The following is a 25,205-nucleotide window of genomic DNA, read 5'->3' on the forward strand; positions in this document are numbered from 1 at the left end:
TGTGACATTTCATAATTTCCAGGTAATGCCGGAATATCTGTTCATGATCTTTTAAATGTATGCAACTTCTCTAGCACATAATTTGGCAATTGCTCAACTCTGAAAACAGCACTGAAGTTTGAGTCCACAAGAAATCAAACCTCAATGGATCGACAAAGAAAAAGGAGCAGTGGCAATTACTTGAAAATATGCCCAGGATTGTAGTATTACAGCATTCACTTGACTAATTTTTATAGAGCACTTACCGTGTGCCAGGCACTGTGCTAGGCAGTGGGGATACAAGTTAGGGGCAAGACAGACAAGGTCCCCAGGATCACAAAGCTGACGTGTTGGTGGAGAAGACACAAAGAAAACATATGAACGAGATGACTTTAGGGAGTAAGCTATGATTAAAATAAAACGGGGACCTAATAGAGAGGAATGGTGGTGGGACTCTTTATATAGGGTAGGCTGCTTTCTATAGGGACGGTTTCCCCCAAAAGATAACAGTTTAGCCAAGACCCAAATGGTAGGAAGGAGCCTGCACTTGCAAAGGTCTGGGGATAAGTGTCACCAGCATATGGAAGAGCAAAAGCCAAGCTCCAAAGGTGGCATCGATCCTGGCATGTTCAAAGAAGAGAAAAGAACTTGCTGTGGTCAAGGTCAAGGGAGATAAAGAGTAGAAGGACAAGAGCTAAGGCAGGTTATATAGGCTCTTGTAGGCCTTTGAGGAGCTTGATTTTTCTTTTTAATTGAGGTGGAAATGAGCAATGGAAAGCCCAATCGGGTAGCAGCAAGCAGGTAAAGGGATTCATGATGTAATGAAGTTAAGGTGAAGACCTAGTTTGCACTCTACCCCCAAACTGCCCAATGCTCAAATGCAAGGTGGAGAAGCAAAAGTACTAGACTTGGAGTTTGGAGATTGGGGTTCTAGTCACTTAGCTTAGATCAGTCATAACTAGTTAAGTGGCAGGGCTTCATTAGCTTACCTGCCAAACATTTACCAATTGCCCACTGTATGTTTAGGTGTTAATGCTGGGACCTAATCCCAGACCTCAAAGAGTTCACAGTCTAGTAAGATGAAATCAAGACAGAATTAGCTCATTTATGCATATATTTGGGTACTCCTGGCTAATAGGCTATAGTCCCAGGTGATTTTTTTTTAAGATTTTATTTATTTATTTATTTATTTATTTGACAGAGAGAGAGAGAGAGCGATCACAAGTAGACAGAGAGACAAAGAGAGGGGGGAAAAGCAGGCTCACCACTGAGCAGAGAGCCAGAGGCGGGGCTTAATCCCAGGACCCTGAGATCATGAACTGAGCCCAAGGCAGAAGTCTTAACCCAATGAGCCACTCAGGTGCCCCACCCCAAGGTGATTTTTTTAAGATCTAAATGAGATATATGCATTGAAAGCTAATTTAGGAGGGGCGCCTGGGTGGCTCAGTGGGTTAAGCTTCTGCCTTCAGCTCAGGTCATGACCTCAGAGTCCTGGGATCGAGCCCCACATCCGGCTCTATGCCCAGCAGGGAGCCTGCTTCCCCCTCGCTCTCTGCCTACTTGTGATCTCTTTCTCTGTCAAATAAATAAATAAAATCTTAAAAAAAAAAAAAAGAAAAGAAAACTAATTTAGGAAAGGCAGCTTTTGCTTACAGAAATCAGCGCTCTTTCCATTACAAGTGACAGAAATCCAACTCCAGCTGATTAAGTTTGAAAGAAATGGATTCTCTTATGTCGCTAAAAATCTCACGTCAAGTGTGGCTAGATCCAGGAACTCAACCAGTACCATCAGAACTAAACTCACTCTCTCCACTCTTTCTGCATAATAGCTTTATTGAATGGGAAGTTTTCCACCATGTGGTGACAAGATGGCTTCCAGAAACTCCAGGAGTACATCCTCTGTTCCTTGCAACCCTATCAGTAAGTTATTTTCCCCCAAGCATAACAACAAAATTGTGGACCTAGTTTTTACTGGGTCACCTGCCTGGTCTCAAACCCATCACTGTGGTCAAAACAACTGTGAAGAAAAAAAAACAAAATTGGATTAAACACTATATATTATTCCAAAATTTAGACTACACTGTGGAAATAGAACACATTTGTTGGCTTATGACTGAGTCAAAAACTCACACTTGGAAGAGGATGAGATTGGCTGCACCAACACCTAGATGAGAAATGGTTCCCCAAAAGAAATATCAAGGTGTCGTTGCCCAAAATTGAGGCAATTTTAGCCAAGTAAAATTTGTAGATGATTATTTCAGTTCTGCAGTTAAATTGAGGTGACCAGCTAACTAATCTCTGAATTTCTTTCTAGTGCCAAAATTCTATAAACTCATTCACTCATTTAGCACATTGAGAGCATAGTATACAGCAGATACTACCACAGGCACTGAAGATAGAACAATGAACAAGGTAGCTGAAATTTAAGTATGTAAATCATACATGGTACATACATGTTGAAATAAAATGAAATATTCTAGTTTACATAGAACAAATATTATATGACTTAAGATCATGTTTTAATCTATAAAGGAGTTATTAAAGGTAGAAACAAGATTCTCAGTACTGTATTATATGAACATTTTTATGACTATATGTATGTCATGTTCCTGTATGTAAAATAACAATAAATACATGTTTTAAGAAACATGCCAGAGTCAGAATTTCTAGGCTAATTAGGGAACAAAAATGATCACAAGAAACAGTTTTCAAAAGCAAGTTTATGCAATGTTTTTGTTGGGTGTCATCAAGGAATTGTTTCATTGATGACCTTTGACTTTTAATATATGCACTAACATTTTCAAGTAATGCTTCTTTTTTTTTTTTTAAAGATTTTATTTATTTATTTGACAGAGAGAGATCACAAGCAGGCAGAGAGAGAGGAGGAAGCAGGCTCCCTACTGAGCAGAGAGCCTGATGCGGGCCTCGATCCCAGGACCCTGAGATCATGACCTGAGCCGAAGGCAGCGGCTTAACCCACTGAGCCACCCAGGCGCCCTCAAGTAATACTTCTGAAGAATGAGGCACTTCCCCATTCCTTATCACTACTCAGTAAAGGAGGTCAGATACCACATGCTGCCCTTGCACAAGTTCCAATTCATGGGCTCTAAGCAAATCAATATTTTCTTTAAAATCTAGGGTGCCTGTGTGGCTCAGTCAGTTGGGCATCCGACTCTTGATTTTGTCTCAAAAGTCAGGATCTCAAGGTCATGCAATCAAGCCCCATGTCAGGTTCTGGACTCAGCATGGAGCCTTCTTGGGCTACTCTCTCTCCCTCTGTCCCTCCCCACATCCACTTGTGCTAAATAAATAAATAAAATCTCTCTTTTTTTTTTAATGTCAAGAGTATCTGAATATTTTAAAAGGTTTCATTTGGATTACAGCTAAGGCATCAAATTAGCCAAGTGCTGTACCAATAGCTAAAAGGTCTATTTCTTCCCTTCATAACTTTAAGTCCATTTCAGAGACCTACCAGGTAAACATGTATTTGTGATCAGTTGTTGTATCCTAAATATTCAATAAAATTTTTAAAACAATGTTTATCTGATAAGTTTCACTGTTGTATAACTTAGAAAAAAAAGCTCACACATTTTCCTGGTTCTCAGTTTTATTACTTGTAAAATCCAAAGATTGGACCTTGTAGAATCTCTGTGAAGTCACTCGTATAATCTCTGTGAAGTCACATATGTTTAAACCTACATACCTACACACACACACACACAAACACATAAACACACACACAAAACCAATCTCCATGTCCCTAGCACCAATCCCCACATTTATTCAATAAATACTCAGTCAATGAGCGAACCATTTAAGGAATTATCAATGATTCCCCAAACTGCAAATCCTTGTTTGCACTTTCATCTGATTGGAGGGAAAAAGAGAGAAAATTAAGGACGGGGAGATGAGTTTTTCATAAAACTAACACTTCATTAGATTTAGGAACTGTATTTTATTTTGAGTATTTCTTCCCTACATGTCTGGTGTTAAAATTCCCATACCACTTATGAAATGATGGTGATAGTATTTTGTGGTTATGTTCACCATAATTTCCTTCCTTGGCAAAATTGGAAGTTAATACCCTATGTTGATCCCCCATTCTTCAATTTCTTTACAATTTTTAATCATCTTTGAAACAAAAAGTGGGGTGAACCAAAGGCAAGATAATTCCTGAAGTGTCCTCAAGCTCCGAAATTGTAGGAGATAAACTTTTCTTGCCATGTGGTTTGAACCACATAAACTCAAACGGGGAGTCATTCAGCACCGTGGACAGATCTCCAAAGGGGAGTCCCTCTTGGGGAACAAAAGGCTGGATTTAAATGAGTAGAATACAATGCAGGCAGTCTTCATGTGAGCACACAACTCCAAGTCTAATACCTAAATTAATGAGTTTAAGTCTCCATTTAATGAAATATTCAGATTATGATTACACTTAGTTTCATTAACTGCATTCTCAGAATAATGTGATGGGGTTTCCTTTTCAACTTGTAATTAACTTTATTGAGAATTCTTATTGGGGTTTTTCAAGCAGCTTCCTAAAACCCTATTATAAATTACTTTAATATATGTATTATGGTATTAAACTATTTTGCTTCATTTCATATCAGCTGCTGTTGTTTTTTTTTTTTTTTTTTAAGATTTTATTTATCTATTTGACAGAGAGATCACAAGTAGGCAGAGAGGCAGGCAGAGAGAAGGAGGGGAAAGCAGGCTCCCTGACAAGGAGAGAGCCTGATGCAGGACTCAATCCCAAGACCCTGAGATCATGACCCAAGCCTTTGGCCGAGGCTTAACCCACTGAGCCACCCAGGTGCCCGTTATTTTTTTTTTTTTTTTAAGAAGAGAAAAATTTAGCACTAATCCTGAAGAACAGCAAGCTGACTGAACTGAAAAGAAGACCCTGAAAAGAATCTATACTCAACTCCTGCCAGGTAATCCTGAAGTTTTGGTCTTCCCATGTCAGATAGGACATTTTTTTATTTTCCTGCGAAAAGCAGTGTGACCCTAGCCGAACAAAATCCCTTCCTTCCTTTATATAGTTTGTATAAAACTAACCAGACCTGCAAGAAAGACCTATATTCTATTTTTTAAAAAAGATTTATTTATTTATGTTGGAGAGAGAGAGAAAGAGCAGGGGAAGACGGTGAGGGAGAGAGGAAGAATCTTCAAGCAGACTCCCCACACTGAGCATGGAGCCTGTCTTGGGGCTCGATCCCAGGACCCTGAGATCACGACCTCAACCAAAAGCGAGAGTCAGAAATTCAACCGACTGAGCTGCGCAGGCACCCAGAAAGACCTATATTCTAATCCTGATAGATCTCCCCTCAACCAAAGGTGAGGAAAATCAGCACATGGAATTTTTCTGCTTTCTTTCACGATGATTCTTGGAAAGTTGTTAGGGTGTATTTCTCGTTCAGAATGAAATATCAATTTCTCAAAAGAAATGTCCTAATCTCTTCCCTCTCCTTTGGCCCCGGGTGTTTCGAGGAAGTCTCCTGCCTGCTCCCATAACATCCTGACCTTACTGCCATCATGCTTCTTTGCAATTACCTATTTATTCCACTGTACCACGAACCCCAGAAGGATAGTTCCCATCCTTGTAACTCCAATTCCTAGTACACTGCCTGGTTCATGGCAAGATTTTAGTAAATATCAGTTAAATGTTGACGGACTTGATGGAAATTTTAATGACGACGAATCAGACAAATTGGCTAAAATCTGAGTCCTCCAAAACGGAAATAGTGACTTTATCTCAACTGGTCCATTTTCAAAGATTAGTATAGTCTAATACAGTAATTCTTAGCAGAAATCAATAAAGGAGGACAAGAGAGATTTAACTGGAGCCATCACCCGTGTAGGTCTTTGGGGAGGGCACAGGAAAGGTCAGGAATACAGTACAAAGCCTAAAGCCACAGAGAGGTGGTGGGTTCATGTTTGCACCCATGTATAGGATCTGAACTCCTTACTGAATATGTCTGTGGCCTTAGGCAGGTTTCTTAAACTCTCTGAGCCACAATCTTCTCATCTATAACATGTGGGTGCAATACCTGTTTCTGTTTTATTTTTTACTCCTTTTATATCCACACTAAGTGTCAAAAACATAGTAGGCATGTTGCATCATTTAATCCTAATGTATAAATAGAAATGCTGCCCCAAAGAAACTGAATAGTAGAAGCCTATTCCTTGGTATGGAAGGAAGAGAACTTGGCATCTTTTAAGTTAAACAGGACACTGTGATGGGCACCTAGGCTTTCTTTACAAATAGTCCTACAGCTGCTTTGAAGCACTCTAGAAAAACAATGCGAATCTAATTAGGCAATGCCCTGTGGCCAGCATTAGTAGCAATTTTTGAAAATAGTCCAGGAGGCAGCTTACAGAAAGTGGTAGGTTTGGTTTTTTGTTGTTGTTGGTTTTTCTTTTAAGAGTTCTGTTTCTCTGTTGCCTGCACACACACATACACTTACCCTCACACACACACACACATACCCCCTCATGCATACACAATCTCATTTTCTGGGTGGAAACACAAGACATGTTTGAGACCATACAAATTCCTACAGGTCCGGTCTGCCACTGTAAATAAAATATTAAAATCAATACTCCCAACAGAACAAAAGCTCGTGTGGTTCAACAGGAATAGCAGAGAAACATAAGACAGGAACAAATGTCTAAGAATGGGACAGCTGCTCTGTCGGAGCCATTTCCTTGGGAAGAAATTGACAGATTCCTCAGTTCTCATTTGCATCAAAACCATTAGTAGTAACAAACACACACATCCACACACACACACACGCAGATTGTGTTATCAACTGACACACAGAGTGAAAACATTTTCACTTTGAAATATCAACTTCACAAGGAATTCGTGCTGGTGTGTATCACTGTCCCTTCTTCATAGACCACATTAGCACTAATGTTCACTCATTCCACAAATAATAATGGTAGCGGCCAACATTTACATGTTACCAGCCATTACGCTAAGTTCATTATATGTGTTAATGCATTTCATCTTCCTAACGATCTTGTATTTTGCTCCTTTTATAGTCTGGGACACAGAGGTTCAAAGAATTAATTTAATTTTTCTAAGATTACATAGCTAATAGGTGACAGAGCAGATAGCCTGTTCAGTTACCCCTGAGACCAACCATGCCCATATGCCCCACTCCCTCATTGCACTATCACAAAGTCACACTGGACTTAGCAGGCACCATCCCCATGTCAGAGACTCACGTGCGACACAGAATATATCAAGAAAAACCCAGAACTCTTGGTCTAAAGCCACACAAAATGGACTCAAGCCATTACACTTGTTTTTGGCTACAAATGTGTTTAGCTAATCCACTTACAGAGCCAACTCCTAACTCTTATTAACTCTTATTTTCTGACCCATGTGCTGAAGCCATAATCGTCACAGATCTTCAGACGGCGCTCTCTGAGCCTGCCTGACTGTGGAAAAGAAGGGTCCCGTTTCAGAAACAAGAGTGTTGGTAGCCAAGGCTGGGTTGAAAAGCGTTAAAGCCTTACAGGAGTTGGAATGCCCTGGGTTCCTTCAAAATTCAAAATCCCAAGGGTCCTGCTAACAGATTCCACTGGGCTTCTTAAGGGGATTAGGCTTGGGGTTCATCTTTCCATGCATGTATTTGTTCTTTTAACAAACATCTACTGAGCCCTGTATCATCTCACTGGAGATACAGGGTAAATGAAACAGACATGCTCCCCCCCCCAACAAAGCTTCAAACAGCAATTTCCACCCCGTTTCTCAGGCCTGGCCTTCTTGGAGAACTCACCCCACCATAGTCACGACAGGGACCAAGATAATCTCCATTGCATCCCAGTGACAGAACCAGAGTCAGACATTTGATCCAGGGGAAGCCAAGTCACTGGCTGGTGAGAAACTATTCATTTTCTCTCTCTAAATAATATGAATTAAAGACACAGTGATGATGTGCATTAAAGACAAAAGACCGTGATGCTTTATTACTCATTCCACCAATTGAAATCCCAAAGGTGGCTCTGATTCCTACCCTTCATGGATATCCAACAAATTTCAGGCTATGTAGTCAGAGGGACCTGCGTATAAATCCTACTTCCCCCGTCTTTTAACTAGGGCACTGCGGACAAGTTCTTTCATTTTAAATTTTATTGTAGATATTTTCAAATACACACAAGGACAGAATGAACCCCTCTGTATCAGGTCACCCAACTACAATAATATTTTCCCTCTCCTGTTTCATCTGCCATCCCCCACAATGTTATATTTTCCTGGTGATTTTTAAAGTAAATCTCAGCCATCATGTGAGGTGAGTTCTTCCCTTTCCATAAAACCCGGTTTTCTCTGTCATAAAACAGGAATTGCAATACCCCTTCCGTGGGCTTTGTCATTCTTTGGACAAAAACATATGGGGCTGCTGCTGTGAGCCAGCCCGGTTCCCACAGCATGTGGGGCCGCTATGACAGTACAAAGTGTTTGTTCTCATGGAGTTTATGCTATAGGCATAAATAATGAGGAAGACAATTCCAGAGGGAACAAAAGTTATGAATAAAATAATGGGGAGATGGGGAACAGTAGGTGACTTGGGGGCCTCTCCAATGAGGCTTAGGGGGTAAGACATAAAAGCGTGGAGGCCCTGAGAGCCAGGACACTCAGGGTCTGCCTGGCCCTGTTTAAATTCCAGCTCCATCCCTGAGTAGCTGGACACACTATGCATAAGCCATTTAACCTCTCTGATTCTCAGTTTCCTCACCTTTATGAGGTCAAAACAACAGTACCAACCTAATAAGGTTTTCAAGATTCCATGCATTTGGGGTTTAGAATGCTGTCTATGTAAGTTCCTGTTAATATTTTGCTATCTTACATATGTTTGACTCTTACACACCTGCCCTGAATAGGAAAGTCCCCTGATTTTGAAAAGATGGTTGGGAATATCCGGGCCAGCGCCTCCAAAAGTCAAGTATGTGACATCCGGGTATCTTGGTAAATACAGACAAATGAATGGAAATTCATTTGGCCCTAGATAGGAGCTGTGCGGCATCTTTAGAATCTAAACGGTGAATTTGCCTTGCACCTAGTTCTTTGCACCTAGTTCTTTGTAAACCCACTTGGGAATGGTCCTGGGGCAGGAGGGCATGGGGTGAGGCCAGAAGGGGAACCCGGTCTTTCTGGTGGATTCTATATCCTGAAATATCAAGTTAGCATTTCTCCCCAGTTCAGGGTGAGAGCTCTCCTGCTCGTTATGCTGTTAAATAAATGAGGGAGAGGGGGCATCCATCCAATTCCAAAGAAGGGCTGCATGTTTACGTGGAATGGGAGGGTCCTCTGTCCCACAAGTCTATGTGAGAGCACAGTCAGTACATCAAACGGGTTCAGTTCCAACAGTGACCAGGTGAATAGTTTTATGGGGCTGTTTTTATAGACACTGGGAGACACTTTTTATACTATGGCAATAAAGGCTTTGTAATTGCTGCTGACTTATTTTTAGGGTTGTTTTCAGTCTTCACCACACCGTTAAACAATACTGCCAACCAAAGTTCTACTATCGAGTCAGCTGGACTAAAGACAATGCAGTATCCTGGAGTGGCTCCTGGAACCGAAAAGGGACGTACGTGAAGAAACACCGCGAAATTCAAACATTATCCACACAGCACAGCTAAAGATAACATACTAATGTTGACTTCTTTGTTTTGACAGGTGTACACAGCAATGTAAGATGTTCGCATTGGGTGAGGAATATACAGAACTCTGGGTGTTATCTTTGCAACCTCTGTGTAAATATGAAATTGTTCCAAAACTGAAACTGCCTTTAAAAAAAAAAAAGTGTTCTGTTGACACAAATGAGTTGAGAGACATTGATCCGGACTCTCTCCTTGTAGCCACGGCCCTTACTCCCAACGCCCATTCTTAAGACGAAAGGGAGCCTATATTTACCCCACACGCCCGGAAAGGATGGGGAATGTCACTGGCAGTCTTCGAGGCTGGGGTGGGGGAGATAGCAGCACGTTCATAGCTCTTGAGGACAAAATGTGCCTTCAAAAGCAAACTATAATTATACAGAAGCTGAAGAGCGTTTGCGAAAAAATCACTCTCTCATCTGAATCTACATCCTGTTCATCAAAGAGGTCGAGGCCCTTTTGATTATCAGACTAAATATTTTTAGGCGATATCACTGAATGCCTGGAAAGAACATGAACGGCATCAGCTGAAGAAAAATCCGTCTTCAGATAAAAAGGCAAGTCTTGCCTATCACAGGAAAAATCAACCCTAGGAAATTGATAAAGGAAAATTGGCAACATTGCCCCCCATGGAAGCTTTCTGCCCTCTTCCACGTGCCTCTACCTTAGTCCTTCTCTACCCCCTCCCTTCTGATTATCCACTGACTTTTCATTCTCTTAGCACTGGACCAAAGCACAATGGGAACACCAGAAAGGGGTCTAGCATTAGCATTAGGATGAAGAAAGAGAAATCGATGGAAAAGACGATTCTCTAAAAACCGTCAAGTTGGTCACTGAATAAAGGCAAAAGTGACATTCAAGTTTGGACTATCGAATTCCCGGTCAAATACGGTCACTTGAATGTTTAGTGAAGCACGCCCCAACAATGGCATGAGGGGCACCTTTTGCGTATATCACAAATTTTTTGTCATTGTAAGTCTTCATCGTTCCCACGATGTCCGGAAAAGGTTTTTATATTCAATTGATGCATTCTAATTCTGGCACCAAGAACTCTCAGTTGGACTGAATTAATTCTCTTCTAGTTCTCTGTGGATCAAAATGGGCGGTGGCAGCTGCATGGTTTCTTGAACCCCTAATAACTGATAAACACCAGTCATTGAGGCCTATCCTCTCAGTGAACTAACTCCCCAAATCATTCCTTCTCCTGAACATGTAAATTTTCTCTGTGTCTATAATATATAAATAGCTCCTGTGAATCAATAAAAAGACAAAATCATTTCAAGGAAGCCTATCATTACTACCAAGAACTGAATTATTCACAAAAAGTGAACTGACTGATATAAATCTGTGGAAGAGCTATATGCTTCTTATTTTCCAGATGTGCCCAAGAATTCTAAGAAATAAGGACTGGATCAACCCAGCAGCAATATATGAAATTAACATCTTGCTAATGCAAGAGTGCAATGCTGGCATACACCTGGAACTCTCTCCTGTAGTCTCCCATGAATGCTCTGGTATAGTTCTACCCAGTAGAATATTACAAGACACATTTCTTCTAATGAGTGTAAATATCAATGATGACTGAGAGACACAGACTAAAAGCAAGAATCGTAAACAAATCCAGTTAGTCTGTCACAAGAGACTTGTGAGTTACTCAGTGACTAGGACACCCATCTCTGAGCAGTAATTTGCTTTCAGCACAACTTCAGACAAAAGTCCCTTATTGAGGGGCGCCTGGGTGGCTCAGTGGGTTAAGCCGCCGCCTTCGGCTCAGGTCATGATCTCAGGGTCCTGGGATCGAGTCCCACATTGGGCTCTCTGCTCGGCAGGGAGCCTGCTTCCTCCTCTCTCTCTCTCTCTCTGCCTGCCTCTCTGCCTACTTGTGATCTCTCTCTGTCAAATAAATAAATAAATAAATAAAGTCCCTTATTGAAACAAGATTCGTTAATGTCCCTTGTCCTTTTGCCTGATGCCATGATGAAACGTGGGTGACTTCAATGAGTCTTTTATTGCAATTGAGTGCTGGTTCAAAAATCATCGTAAAGATCGAAACGTCACATGAGAAACGTGTTCACAGTCACCGGGAGCAGCCAGGAACTCAACACCATTTCAACTTTGTCTCCTCCATGACGGAATGTGCTCACCTGCTATGGCTGGAACCAACATACATCTAGCTTCAACTGATTTCCCAGGGACACCTTTTAGAGAATGTCCTCATTTCCATCAAAGCCAGACTTGGGCTCCTCAACTGCCATGTCACAGGTGGTGCAATTAACTGTAACTTTCAGGGCTGTGAGATTCGGTCATAAAACTTCCAACTGCTGATGCATTTTGCTCCAAAATGTGGCTATTTCTCCTGCCATTCTACGACCCGGTTCATAAATACATAATGTCGAATTATTTAATACAATGACACCTCAGACATTCTACTCAGTGGCCCATTGGCAAACTGTGTAAACATTGACTTTTCAAATATACTGCAACATTTCCCCGAGGCTTTGAAAAATTATCACCAGGCAGAATCAGAGACTTCGCATCACTTTTATCGAATACCAGAGATTCATTCCTCTACCCATCGAGCATAAAAATTCATAGCCAAATAGTCCAAAACGATGATTCAGCAAATAAAACCCCAATGCAACTCTGGTAGTGGAGTTTCAGCCAAAGCAACGGAGACTCTAACATGCGTGATGTGTTTAAGAATCTCCAGCCACAACTCAATGGGTCTTTTACATTGTCTGGCTTTTGTTACTTTAAACCAAGCCCTCCAGGTTACTTTAATGTGGGAGTTAGTTGAAAACATAATTGCTAGGAATAAACACGGGAGTACACTATTGTCAAAAACTAAACAATCTTGCCCCCCCTATTAGTCAGTACATGAGTTCCATAACATCGTATGTCATATATAAAGACTTTTGAAAGGAAAGAAAAATTGAGGGAGCATACAGAGACTCCCAAGAATTCCTACTGAAACATAATAGCAAATGTAGCATTTTTTCCCCCAGCAGAAAAATGGAAGGGAATTTGCTACAGTTGAATCAAACATACCCATCCCAAAACAACTTAACCGCAACTAAACGCCCCACACACAAACAGGGTGCATACACACACACGGTAGTTTGTGATGTATTTCTGCCAAACTCTCTTTTGAGGAAAAGGAGATCAAATTCTACTGAACTACTATCAGTTCAGTGAAAATAGTATGAAACGTGAAGGTCCCCTCAAGAAATAGACAAATAAGCAAATGGGCCCTCTCTCACAGATATCCCCCATCAAGAGGGACCACTAAAATGGCTAACAGATTACCAATCTCGGATGAACCAACCAAGTCACCCATCGGTTAACAAGGTACCCAACCATGATGAACCAACCAAGAGAGCCATCCGTTAACAGGAGAACCAACCGTAAGAAACTAACCTAGGGGTTCGCTCTTTAACAGAGAAACAAACCAAGTGAAATCTGACAATACCAAACAGGGCTTCATCCCGGGCAGATGAAATCAAACTTCTAGCTAGTCAGCAAACAGAAAAGCTCTGCGTGAACCCAAACACAGACCACGAAATCTAGACACACGACCCCTGCATGGGTCACCAAGCGGGACTGGGAACGGACCGCACGACTGTACTTACGAAGATTATTTATGGGGGTTCTGGTATCCATGTTTTCATAATGCTGGACATGAACCACAATGTTGAGGTCCCTCTCCATGTGGTCAGGGTTGCAGTGGCCCTGGGGCCTCATGACATCTGCAAGGGCCCTGAAAGAAGAAAGAATTTAAATCTGTTCATTCCAAACACAATGATTGGCACCTGCTGTGCTCGGGGCACTGGACTTAGGAAGACGAGGCCCGACTCCACGGAGCTACCATTCTAGTTAGGGGAGGGAGGGAGGAAAAGACGTGAGGAAGTAAAAAAGATCGCTGCAATTAGAGGTTACATGAGGATTTTGTGCCCAACAGTCCACACGCTCCTCACAACATTTATGAAAGCAGCATCAACCACCTCAAAGAGTTAAGAAGATCCAATGAAGAATCTATGTAATATGTCTGTGCCCCATAAACATAGTCCCCCCTGCCATAGCTCATGCTAGATCCCACACATCATGTACAATGATGGCCCACTATTAGCAACAAATATTCCTGGAGTACTTACCATAAGCTGACCCTCATCCTAATCGTGTTATGTGCCTTAATTCAACTAAGTATCATATGAACACCTTCTGAGGTTTTTGACTCCTTCTCTGCAGATGAGCAAAGAAAGGCTCAGAGAGGTGAATTAACCTGCTAAAGGTCACACAGCCAGTTGTCCAAGACTGAACCAGAGCCAAGACACAGCTCTGTACACTGCGTGCAATGGGTTTCCAGCAGCTAGGGAGGATTCAGTGTGACCCAGCCCCCCCCCCCCACCGCGTTAGTGCCCCTCTCTATCAGGAGCTGGGATGGAGGGAAAAGCCTATAACCTGAGTCACCAGCTGTGTCTTGGGCCCTTCCCAATTATCATCCTGTTTAATCTCCTGGATGCTCATCCAAGGGCTGATATATTTTACTACTTCCCAACAAGTAAAACAAGGTGAGAGGTATTAAGGGGCCATGTGGGGCTCCCAGGGCTACTGTAACAACATACCACACACTAGGTGGCTTCGAACCACAGAAATTATGGTCTCGCGCTTCTGGGGCCAGAAATCCAAAATCAAGATGTCGGCAGGGCCACGCCCCTTGGGAAACCTGTAGGGGACTCCTCCCTTTGATCCCTCCTGGCTTCTGCCGGTTGCCAGAATTCTCCATCTTCCCCTGGTGTGTGATCCACATTCTCTTTCAAGGACACCAGTCATACTGGGCTAGCGGCCCACCCTGCTCCCGGGTACCCTCGTCTTAAATCACGACATCCACAACAATCCTGTGTCTAAATCATGTCCCGTTCCCAGGACCACAAGATCAGGACCTTATAAAAGACTTTTTTCAAGGGCTGGTGGGGGAGGGAGGGGGCTGGCACCCAATTCAACCAGAACAGTGACCTTCACAATTAGATGTAAACTTAGCCAAGCCGCTCAGTGTTCGCACACGGAACAGAACAGAGATAGCTGTCAACGGGCATCTCTCCTAAGGTCAGACCTCACTAACCCATTGACTTCTCTTCACCTGCTCTCCATCGTGTCTTTATTTAGATGTGATTACCCTTGAAGGGTACAGACTGTTGCAGGTATAAAATTGCACAGGTGTGAATAATGACTTGAGCATTGTTTTTGCCATAAACCTCATGTTGCTTTCTCTTTGCCCAACATGGGGGCTAGCTATATCGAGAAATGTAAACTTCCTTCATGCCGTGGTTTCAGGGTCGGGTGGCAGAGAATCAGCCCTGCTTATCCACTTCCCTGGTTAGGGGCACCTCAATGGTCAGCTTCACCCCTGCCTCCGTACACAGTACTCATCCAGGCCTCCTCTCGGGGGTCCACCCCCACAAGCCACAGTGCCATGTTTTCCAACCCATCCCGATGCTCTTCATGTACCAGAACACTCCAAGTCCACATCAGGGGAGACAGAGAAGCAAGGTGAGCTCTTTGAGTGAGGCCCACGCATAACCACCTCTGAATGCGACAGGCCCAGGTTGCCTGCTGAAATTTACCTCCCTAGAGCCCTGACTCTCAGATAGGTCCACCAACCAGGATCCACATCCTTGCAGGGCACGTTTTGAAATGCAAATTTCCAGATCCACCCAGACCCACTGACTCGGAAACTCCAGAGGCCGGCAGGGCCCAGCCACCTGCGTTTTCTACTGCACGTTCAAGTCTGAGACTCTGTTAGGGTAGCAGAGGCCCCGAGCATGGCGGAGTGGTCGCTCACAGGGTGACGAAACGATGGCAAGATTCCCACATGAATTAGAGGGAAAGATTGAGTCCTCCAAGAGACAAGAGAAGAGCAACTGTGCATTCATTCATTCCTTCACAGAACTGACATGTCCTGCCCACTCTGTGCCAGGCACTGTTCAAGGCTCTGGGCATACAGCAATATGCAAGGTGGAGAAGACCACTGCCAGCCTGGAGCTTATATTCTAGGGGACAGGATAGGAGTATGAATGTTAAATAAATCAACGAGAACTGCGAAAATTTAAAAAAAAAACAAAACAAAACAAAAACCAGAACTGTAACAGGATCAAGAGACACCCATACATAGCAGCATTATTCCCAACAGGCCAAGAGTGGAAACCAACCCAAGTAATGAATGGAGGGACAAACAAAACAGGAGATATGGGATAGAGCATGATTCAGCCATGAAAAGCAATGAAGTACTACGCCTGGTACAATGTGAATGAAACCTAGAAACCTGATCCTCTGCAAAGAAGCCAGACCCAGAAAGCCACAGAGCAGATGATTCTATTATATGAAATGTTCAGAATAGGCAAATCCATAGAGATAGAAAGTAGATGAGTGGTGGGGGCAGGGTCTGGAGAGAGGGAGGAGCGGGGCTGCTGCATTCATGTATACAGACTTTTGATAATGAATAGGTTCTGGGATCCCAGAGTGGTGTTGGTTGTTCAACTTTGTGACTATGCCCAAAAAAAAAAAAAAAAAAAAAAAACCACTGAACTGTACACTTTTTTAAAATTCTAAATAAAGAGAGAAGGAGAGATAAGGTAGTCAGGAAAAGCTTTCCTGAGGAGGAGACATTTGAGTTGAGTCTTGAATGGTGAGGAATTGGTCCCATAAAGATGGAAAGAACCTTCCTGGCAGCAGGAACAGCAAGTGCAAAGGCCCTGAGGCAGGAAAGAGACAGAATATTTGAGGTACCAGAAAGAAAGCCAATGAAGCTGGAAGATGGCCAATAAAGAAGGGGCAAAAGGAGGCGCATTCAAGGTGAGGCTTCTCCTATCCATTCGATGGAGCAAAAAGCTGCTCAAGTTAACCCAGCTCATCAGAGCAGGGACCACGATATAAACCTGAATATCCCTGACATTGGAGTTCAGCCTCCTTCCCTGCTCTGTGCTGTAAGCAACATCTAAAACTCAACAGGGCTACAGGAAAGGAATGTCTGAGGCAAAGGGTACATACCCTCTAAACCTAATTTGCCTTTTTCCCTTCTAAACAGGTTCTTTATCATGAGCTTCAAGGGATCTCGGAGCCCCTCTGGAATTGAATGTAAATTTTGTGCATTTCTCTTGAACAGGAAGCCATAGCTTTCTCCCAGATTCTCTAAGGAGTTTCCCCACGCAAGAATTTCAAAATATTCAGTCTTTCAAGAAGTTAGCAAAGTCAGTCATTGGGACAATCGACCACAAACTTGGTCGGCACTGCTTTCTACAGATCCCTTGGGCTTCTCCTGAGTCTGGAAATTCTCGAAAATCCAGCCCAGAAGCCAAGGTTGCTTTTCTCCCAAGGTAGCCCCTCGCAGAGTGTGCAATGGAAATGAGGGTTCCTAAAAGGCCTCCATAACCTGGAAAAGCAGTCTGCAAGGTAGGGGTCGCTCATTTCAGGGACCACATAAAATGATTCAGCATCAGGAAAGGAAATCCGAGAACTTCTGTGTGTGGTCTTTAGGGGTTCAAGTAAGAAATCAATGTCATGTGTGTAAGGATGCTGGAGCCCTCCCTTGAACTGCCCACATCAGACAGTGAGAATCGGAAACCTCAGGCCCAGGAGGGCGACTGGCAGCGGCACCATCATTAGGGTTCATCTGCTACATCCAGCTCTGAGCACCGCGAAAGGGACTATGCAGCTAAATTACTTATCTACTTGCAAGTAGGCTAACCATCACCAAGCAAGCATGTGGCTTAAAAATGTCCCCCAAAATCCACAGCCTGAAGATCACATTAACAGAGCAAACCCAAGAATACAACAGAGTTGACTCTCCCCCCGCTCTGGCACAGCTAGGCTCGTTGCAAGGTTAAACATGATGATTGTCTATTCAGATCAAAGCAAAGCCAGCCCAGAACAATCCAAAGTCTCATGAGAAGGATTCAAAATATGAATTGTTTATTAATGGTCAACCTTTGAGAAACCAACTGATGATTGCCTGACATCATCACACTTTACAACTAATTTTGAGATCAGATTTATTACACCTTCAGATCCATTTGAAATTTCTGTTTTCATATATGCTTTATAATGCACCTAAGAACTGTTGGCAGGTAGGAGCACAAACTTACTAGTAAAACAAATGGGCGGGCATGTATTAGGGGATATACTCAAAAACACGTTAAAACTCACATCCAAAAACATTAATAAGTAAGACAAGGGAAAGAACCAACTATGTGCTATAAGCCAAACAAATTCCCCAGGATCTGTCATCTATTTGTGGCAATAGTTTGGGTGTTTCTCAAGCAAAGTGCATTCATGTTACCTAGGGCTCTTATTAAAATGTAGACTGGTGGGCGGGGCTGGGGGGGAGCACCTGGGTGGCTCAGTCAGTTAAGCGTCTGCCTGCAGCTTGGGTCATGATCCCGCGGTCTTGCAAGTCTGAGGCAGGGCTTGAGATCTTTCTGCTCAAGCACCCAGGTAATGAAAATGCTGCTGTTTCACAGGTCACACTCTGAGTAGCAAGATCCTAAAAGTACTATGACGGCCAACTTTAAGTGTCACTTTGACGGAGCCAAAGGATGCCCAAATATTTGGTCGAAAATCATTCTGGGTGTGTCTAAGAATGTGCTTTTGGATGAGATGAACATTTACAGATCATCCACCAGCATGTGGGTGGGCCTTGTCTAATCAGTTGAAGGCCTGGATAAGGCAGAAGGCTGACCCTCCCCTGTGTAAAAGGAGATTTTCCTGCTGGAGATCCTTCAAACTGGGATGTCAGTCCTGCAGATTTCAGATTTCTAAGGCCAAGTGCACATAATGTATCTCTTCCTTGAGATCTCTTCACCCCGTTCAGAACAAGTACGTCGAAACATTACCATTTTTGAAGTCAGACGATTCCCTGTTGTCCCATAGCTCTCAAAACAGGGCTGGGTATGCCACAGGTACTCAATAAATACCTACTACATGAATATGTGAAAGAGTGAACGAATAAAAGAGATCCTTTCTTATGGAAACCAGGAGGTCAGAAAGCAGAACTCTGTCCGTGTCAGCTACCGTCCTGGGTGCTGAGGATACAACAGCAGAAGAGACTCTGGTGTCCCCACAGTCCTTCCTGTGGACAGTAATGCAAAGAGACAGATAATAAACTAGCATACCAGTAAATGAGTAAGTTAATTTTAGGCTATAATGTGAAATGAAGCCAGTAATACCCAGCGATGGGTTGGAGGGGCAGGGGCGGTGGAAACTGAGCCTGGGTGGTCAGGGACGGTTTCTCAGAGAAGGTGGCACTTGAGCTAAGACCTGAAGAGGAAGAGCCAGCATGTGAGGTCTGACAGAGGAGAATTTCCGCCACGCCAACACAACAGCTCCAAGGTAGCCTTGAGCTTGGTATATTTGAGGAACAAAAGAGAAGGCTGCGTCCCTTTACTTTCCAATTACAGTGAGTAAATAAAAGCCCCCAGCATTTCCAAGCAGAGCTCAGAGTCCCAGCATCTTGCTTCAAAGCTTCCAGGAGTCCCAAGGTCTGAACCGTGTTCTGACATTTAAACACTTGAATAGGATTCCACAGCATTTCCTCTCGTATCAGAAGCAGCTTTTATTTTTCAAGAATGCAAGGATAATGACTGGGAGGTAACTTTCTGACGGGTGGTGGCACGGGTGTAGATGAAGTTCCTCCGACTTCACTTCGGCTCCAAATGTGTGCATTTGACGGTTTACGGTATACCCCACTGAAGATCATTCTAAAATGCAAGGCCTCAGGCACCTGGGTAGCCAACTCTTGATGTTATATGATCTCTGATCTTAGGGTCATGAGATCGAGCCCCCCACATCAGGCTCCATGCTGGGCATGGTGTCTGCTTAAAAGTCTCTCTCTCTCTCTCTGCCCCTCTCCCTGCATGCTCTCTATCTCTAAAATAAATAAATAAATAAATATAATAAAATGCAGGACTCAGTGCCCAAAGAGAAGCAAATGTACCCTGTAGGGAAAAAAAGAATTGAAAGAGACTTTTCCATGGTCGACAGGTTACCCATGCAAGGGCTTCTCTAACCTGGGGAGCCTGTCGAAGCCATAGGAAAACCACAGATGGGCAAAGAGGGGGAAGCTGGAGGGAGAGAGAAAAGGCAAGAGAAGGAAGCACATTTATCACTTGATGCTATTTCTTCACAAGGGACTCCAGCTCTTCTGAAGCGTGTTTGAAACACACACAAGACACTGGGCTGCGTAATGTGCCCCTTGGATTTCTGATTCTGTTTGAAGGCGGGCAAAATAATGACATGTGTTCCCTACTAGCTTCAAGGGTATAGAGCTTCAAACATGCGTCCTGGCCCCAAGGTCGTTTCTCATCAATGCGTTCTCCAAGAGGGCTGGCCCTGCCAGGGGCAGATGCAGAGAACATTCCAGGGCTTGATCTTACGGTGGCTCCGTGAACAAGCCCCACTTGCATGTGTTACTATTTGCACAGCTTCAAGCACTTCTTTGTGATCTGAGACGGCAGGCGTCCTGCATGTGTCCGCTCAAAGGCAGTGCAGCCTAGTGGTCAGGGACCTGTGCTCTGGCCTCGTGCTATCTGGGTTTGAAGTCTGACTCCTCCACTCCTCCGGGGAAAGCCATCTGTGCCTCTTAGAAGGCAGACATCTGTGCCTCAACTGGGGAAGGAAATTTCATGAGAAGGGACACACAAGCTCACTACCGAGGGTTCTGCAACATCACCTAGGCCAACGCTTTGCAAGGCATTTAATGTGGTCATCCATGGGTCTTCTTATTCTGAACTCCTGCTAAGCCTAGAGGACTTGGGACACCTGACGCATGTCACACAGCTAAAAAGAAATAGCAGAGCAAGGGCTAGGTGCTGAGTTCTAGACTATAGCATTTACTTCTTCAGCAGAGATGGGATAGAAAATTCTAGCAGGAGGAGTTAGAGTCCCTGAGCAGTGACCATAGGAGGTCCTGGGCTAAGAGCTTCCTAAGCCTGGTCTCAGCAAAACCTCGCAGAAGCCTATGACATAGGGATCATCATGATCTCATCTTACAGACAAGAATCTAAAACTCAGAGAGGTGAAGGGGCACCTGGGTGGCTCAGTGAGTTAAAGCCTCTGCTTTCGGCTCGGGTCATGGTCCCAGGGTCCTGCGATCGGGCTCTCTGCTCAGCAGGGAAGCCTGTGTCCCCCTCTCTCTCTCTGCCTGCCTCTCTGCCTACTTGTGATCTCTGTCTGTCAAATAAATAAATAAATAAAATCTTTAAAAAAAAAAAAAAAACTCAGAGAGGTGAAGTCACTTTCCCAAGGTCACACAGCTACTCAGTGGCCAAGGTAGACTGAATCTCAGGCCATCTGACTTGAGCCCCCACTGCTAAGGCTGGCCTGACAGCTTCTCCATGGACTGGGGCGGGGGTGGGGGGGTGGAGACCCAGGCGAACCTGCATGCAAGGTTCCTAAAGAGGGAAGTACCCGCTCAGCGGCCACCAATGGTTTCCATCAGAAAAATTCAGGTCCAGTGTTGTCAGACCTGCCAGTTTCTCCAGAGAAATCAGAAATCTGGATGTCGGTGTGATAACGCCAAGCTTTAAAGGTTGGCAATTGGTTTTAAGTTGGTTTTATTTTTTTTTTAAGATTTTATTTATTTGACAGACAGAGATCACAAGTAGGCAGACAGGCAGGCAGAGAGAGGAGGAAGCAGGCTCCCTGCTGAGCAGAGAGCCTGATTGTGGGACTCGATCCAGGACCCTGAGATCATGACCTGAGCTGAAAGCAGAGGCTTTAACCCACTGAGCCACCCAGAAGCCCCTTCAGATGGTTTTAAAACACAATACATAATACAGACTAAAGAAATTTCATAGCCAGATGAGTGAACCTTGACTGGATCCTCGTTTGAAAGCCCAAGCTCTGCAAGACATTTTTTGGCACGACTAGGAACATTGTAATCTGATCGGCTATCTGATCATACATACGGTGGAAACGGTCCTTTCTCTTGGGTGTGCTCCTGGAATTTTGGTGCGTGGGAGAATGTCCCTGTTCTTAGGGGATCCATGCTAAATTATTCAGGGATGAAATGTCATGTCTGCAACTGATTTTCGAAAGCTGCAGCCCAAAAAACAAAGGAAAAAGAGAGAGAGGACAAGAGGAAGGAAAGAAGAAAGAAAATAAAAATATGGAGAGTACTATAAAGCGAATATGACAAAATACGAATGATTGTCCCGTCTAGATTAGTAGTTCCTGACTGGGGAGTGATTCTACCCCTTGATGACATGTGGCTACAGCTAAGGATATGTGTGTGTGTGTGTGTGTGTGTGTGTTTTACTGTCACAGCTGGGTTGTGGGGTGTGTACTACTGGCACCTAGTGGGTAGATCCCAAGGAGGCTGGCAAACAGCCTTCACTGCCTAGGACAGCCCCCCAACACCGAGCGTGAGCCGGCCCCAAATGCTGGTGGTGCTGGGGGTAAGAAACCTCACAGGTTATTCTGGAGTTCTTTCTTATTATTCTTTCAAGTTTATTTTTGGTTTTCGGTTTGTTTGTTTGTTTTTGTATGTTTAAAATGTTTCACGGTAAAAAAAAAAAAAAAAGTAAGAAAGAAACTTAAAAATAAGAACAGTATAGTAGAAATAAAGTGCGGATCCAACAAAATTTGTCTGTGGGGTTTGGTAACCATAGCTGGCCACCTTTTGCAGTCCCTGCTTCCAATACATAGTGGCTGGATGTCACGCTGCTGTCGCTGGTGAATGAGGGTCTGTGGAGTTCTTATATCAGCGTGAGCAAGACCCCCACAGCTCCTGGAATTACTGACTTTCTCCTGCTTTCAGGCCCATTCAGCCCAGAAGGAGGCGGGTCACAGGCCCAGGACTCTGAGCCTGAAAACTGACATCACCGGGGCCTCTTCTGAGATCACACAAGTGCAAGGGGTCACGAGAACAGCTGGTGACATGAGGACAGCCAGGGGCTGTACGTCTTTGAAGGGTCAGGCAAAAAGAGAAAAAACCCCTCCTCCCACTAACCCTCAGGGCCCAAGACAAAATAAATTAAGGGGCTGCAGAAAAGACATTGGATTCACCTGGAAGCCACCTTAGATCCTGAGGCCAAGTTCAGGGGTGCTCGCCCCACCCAATTCACCCCTCAGCCACTATAGGCAACAGCTAATGAGCTCCAGCTGGGGCCTGGACTCCAAAGGATTCAAGGCATCCACTGGGTAAGACGCATCTGGAGGGTCCTGGGGTGGGGGGGCAGCCGCTGCACCACAACTACACAGAGAGCCCTATACATGCAGACAACACACAACAGAACGTAAATCAGAGAGTCAGAGTGATTAATTCCTCCCTCCCCAACTGTGTGCGATAGTTCCAAACTCAAGAACAGTGTTTGTGAAGGCGGAGGGCACTTTTTACGAGCCATTCAGGGAGCCTGTTCAATGCGGATCTCTAGGACTCATCCCAGAGGTACACGGATCTGCAATCCCTCCTGGACAGAACAGGAGAATATGCATTTTGCATTTTTAGGAAGCGCCCCCCCTCCCCCGCCCCGAATGCTCAGGGAAACTGAAAACAGCCAAAACCAGGGTGCTCGGGATTGCAGTTTCCCCGTGTGACCTTGGGCCAGCCACCTATAAATGTGAATTAACAGCACCCTGTCTCACAGCTGTGAGCACTGAGATTTACACACACGCACTCACGCACGCACGTGCATTCACACGTACACATGTGCGTGCACGTGCGCACACACCCTAGTACGGTGCCTGGCAAACGTTAGTTCCTTTTCCTTACTAGTGATCGGCCTCGCGCTGGAAAGCCTAGAGAGCTTCACAGAAGTACACAGGCTTCGCGCAGCCGGGAAGATTCTGATCTAAATTGTCGAGGGTGGGGCCCCTAGCAACAGGATTTTTTTAAAAGCATTCCAGGTGGATCCGAAGCCAGGGTTCAAAATTATACCCTGGAAACTGCCAATAAAAATCAGCTATTCCTGGGGGCACCTGGGTGGCTCCGGAGGCAGAGCCTCCAACTCTTAATCCCAGCTCAGGTGTTGATCTCAGGGTGGAGAGTTCAAGCCCAGGGATGGGCCCCACCATGGGGGTGGGGGCGGAGGGAATCAATTGTTCTTTCTGTCTTAGAGAATGCACTTCCAGTGCATTCTGGAATTCCCAAAATGTGTACAGAGGAGAAGCCAAGTGGAGGCTGGTACCAGGGGGGCTGGGTGCCCCCGGATTCCGCCCCCAAGCAGCCCTTTCTGGATACCTGCAGAAGAAAGTGGCTGCAACCAGCTAGGCTGGGTGATTCTTTTTCTCCTGACAGAGCTGCAAGGGGGCAGGACAGGGAGCAAGTCCCTGCTGGGCCCTCAGGTCTGCCTTGGAGCCCGGTCTCCACAGAAATACCCAGATCAAAGAGGGCCTGAAGCTAGCATCACCTTCTCCCCCAGACATCCAAAGGGAGCCGCCCACCCTTAGCCAGGCTCCCACCTTCTCACCTCCCTTCTCCCGCCCTTCCTACCCTCCCCCAACCCCCACCCAAACACCCAGGAGGGCTCCTTTAGGCGCTGGTTTGCAAGGAAAGGGCTCAGTGGATATTTCGGCAGAAGAGTTAACCCGAATCTGCAAGGCAGCCTACCTATCCCTGGGTGACTCTCTCCCTACCAAGGCGACACCCGCCGCCTGCCGCAGTCCTCCAGTCTCGGCGCTCCTCCCTCACCTTAACACAGACCCCTGGAAGCTATAGGGATTGGCGGGGACTGCGGGGACGCGAAGCACCGGCCGCTGGGGCTGGTGACGGGGCATCTTCGGGGTTGCAGGAGGTGGGCGGGGCCAGCGTGTTACTCTTACTTGGTCAGTGTTTCTTGAATACCCTCAGAGCTGACTTTGTGCCTCAAGACCCCGACAACCATCCACGCCTCTCTGCTGACCCAAACCAAGACCAACTTCTTCATCTCTTCCCCCAAATACCTCCTCACTGGGCGGGGAGGGGGGGGACGGGGGGGGGGCGAGAAAAGAAAGTCATCGGATACTCCGCGTATAAATAGAAAATAATTACTGGTGAGGTGGTAATGTTCCTTCGCCTATTTTTGGTGGGTCTCTTTGTTCAGATTTTTTAGGCAGGCGCACGGATTGCGTGCATCCACACGCGCACACATGGGCCCCCGCCGGAGGTGTGGGGAGGGTGTGTGTCTGCGTGTAGTGGGGCGACACACGGCGACCCCGTTGCCCACAGTCGGAAAGAAGACGAGGCTCGCGCCCAACCACCCAGCGGCTCGAAGACTGCCTGTCGCTCTTCAACCCCGCCCGCCCAGACCTCACGCCAACCCCGGCCTCTGTCGGGTCTGGGGGCTGCGTCCTCGTGCCTGTGTCCTCCGCCTCCAAAGTTACTGGGTTGTGCGTATCAATTTAGACACTTTTAAAAAAAGCAAAAGGCAAATAGCTCCATTAATCCCCAAATGCCTTCTCCCATCTGCTGCGACTTGCTCGCGCTGGGACTTGCATAATGAATAAGGCAACCGGGAAAGTTGACGAATCAGGGTGTTGGGGGGCGGCGGGGGGGGGGGTGAGCAGGGCTCCCGCCCTTGGAGTTC

At 45.0% G+C, this 25,205-nt stretch overlaps 1 protein-coding gene across 2 annotated transcripts in view; it reads right to left on the reverse strand.

The window, feature by feature from the left end:
- The window catches only part of SHISA9 (shisa family member 9), a 277,534-nt gene that overhangs the window by 250,631 nt on the left and 1,698 nt on the right, over positions 1-25,205 (reverse strand). For both annotated transcript variants that reach the window (XM_082714085.1, XM_082714084.1), the window contains exon 2: positions 13,281-13,408. In XM_082714085.1, the coding sequence (XP_082570211.1) occupies positions 13,281-13,408 (128 nt within the window). The remainder of the gene's footprint in view (positions 1-13,280; positions 13,409-25,205) is intronic.

The sequence above is a fragment of the Mustela nivalis genome, assembly GCF_964662115.1.
Source record: "Mustela nivalis genome assembly, chromosome: 19".
Lineage (NCBI taxonomy): Eukaryota > Metazoa > Chordata > Mammalia > Carnivora > Mustelidae > Mustela > Mustela nivalis.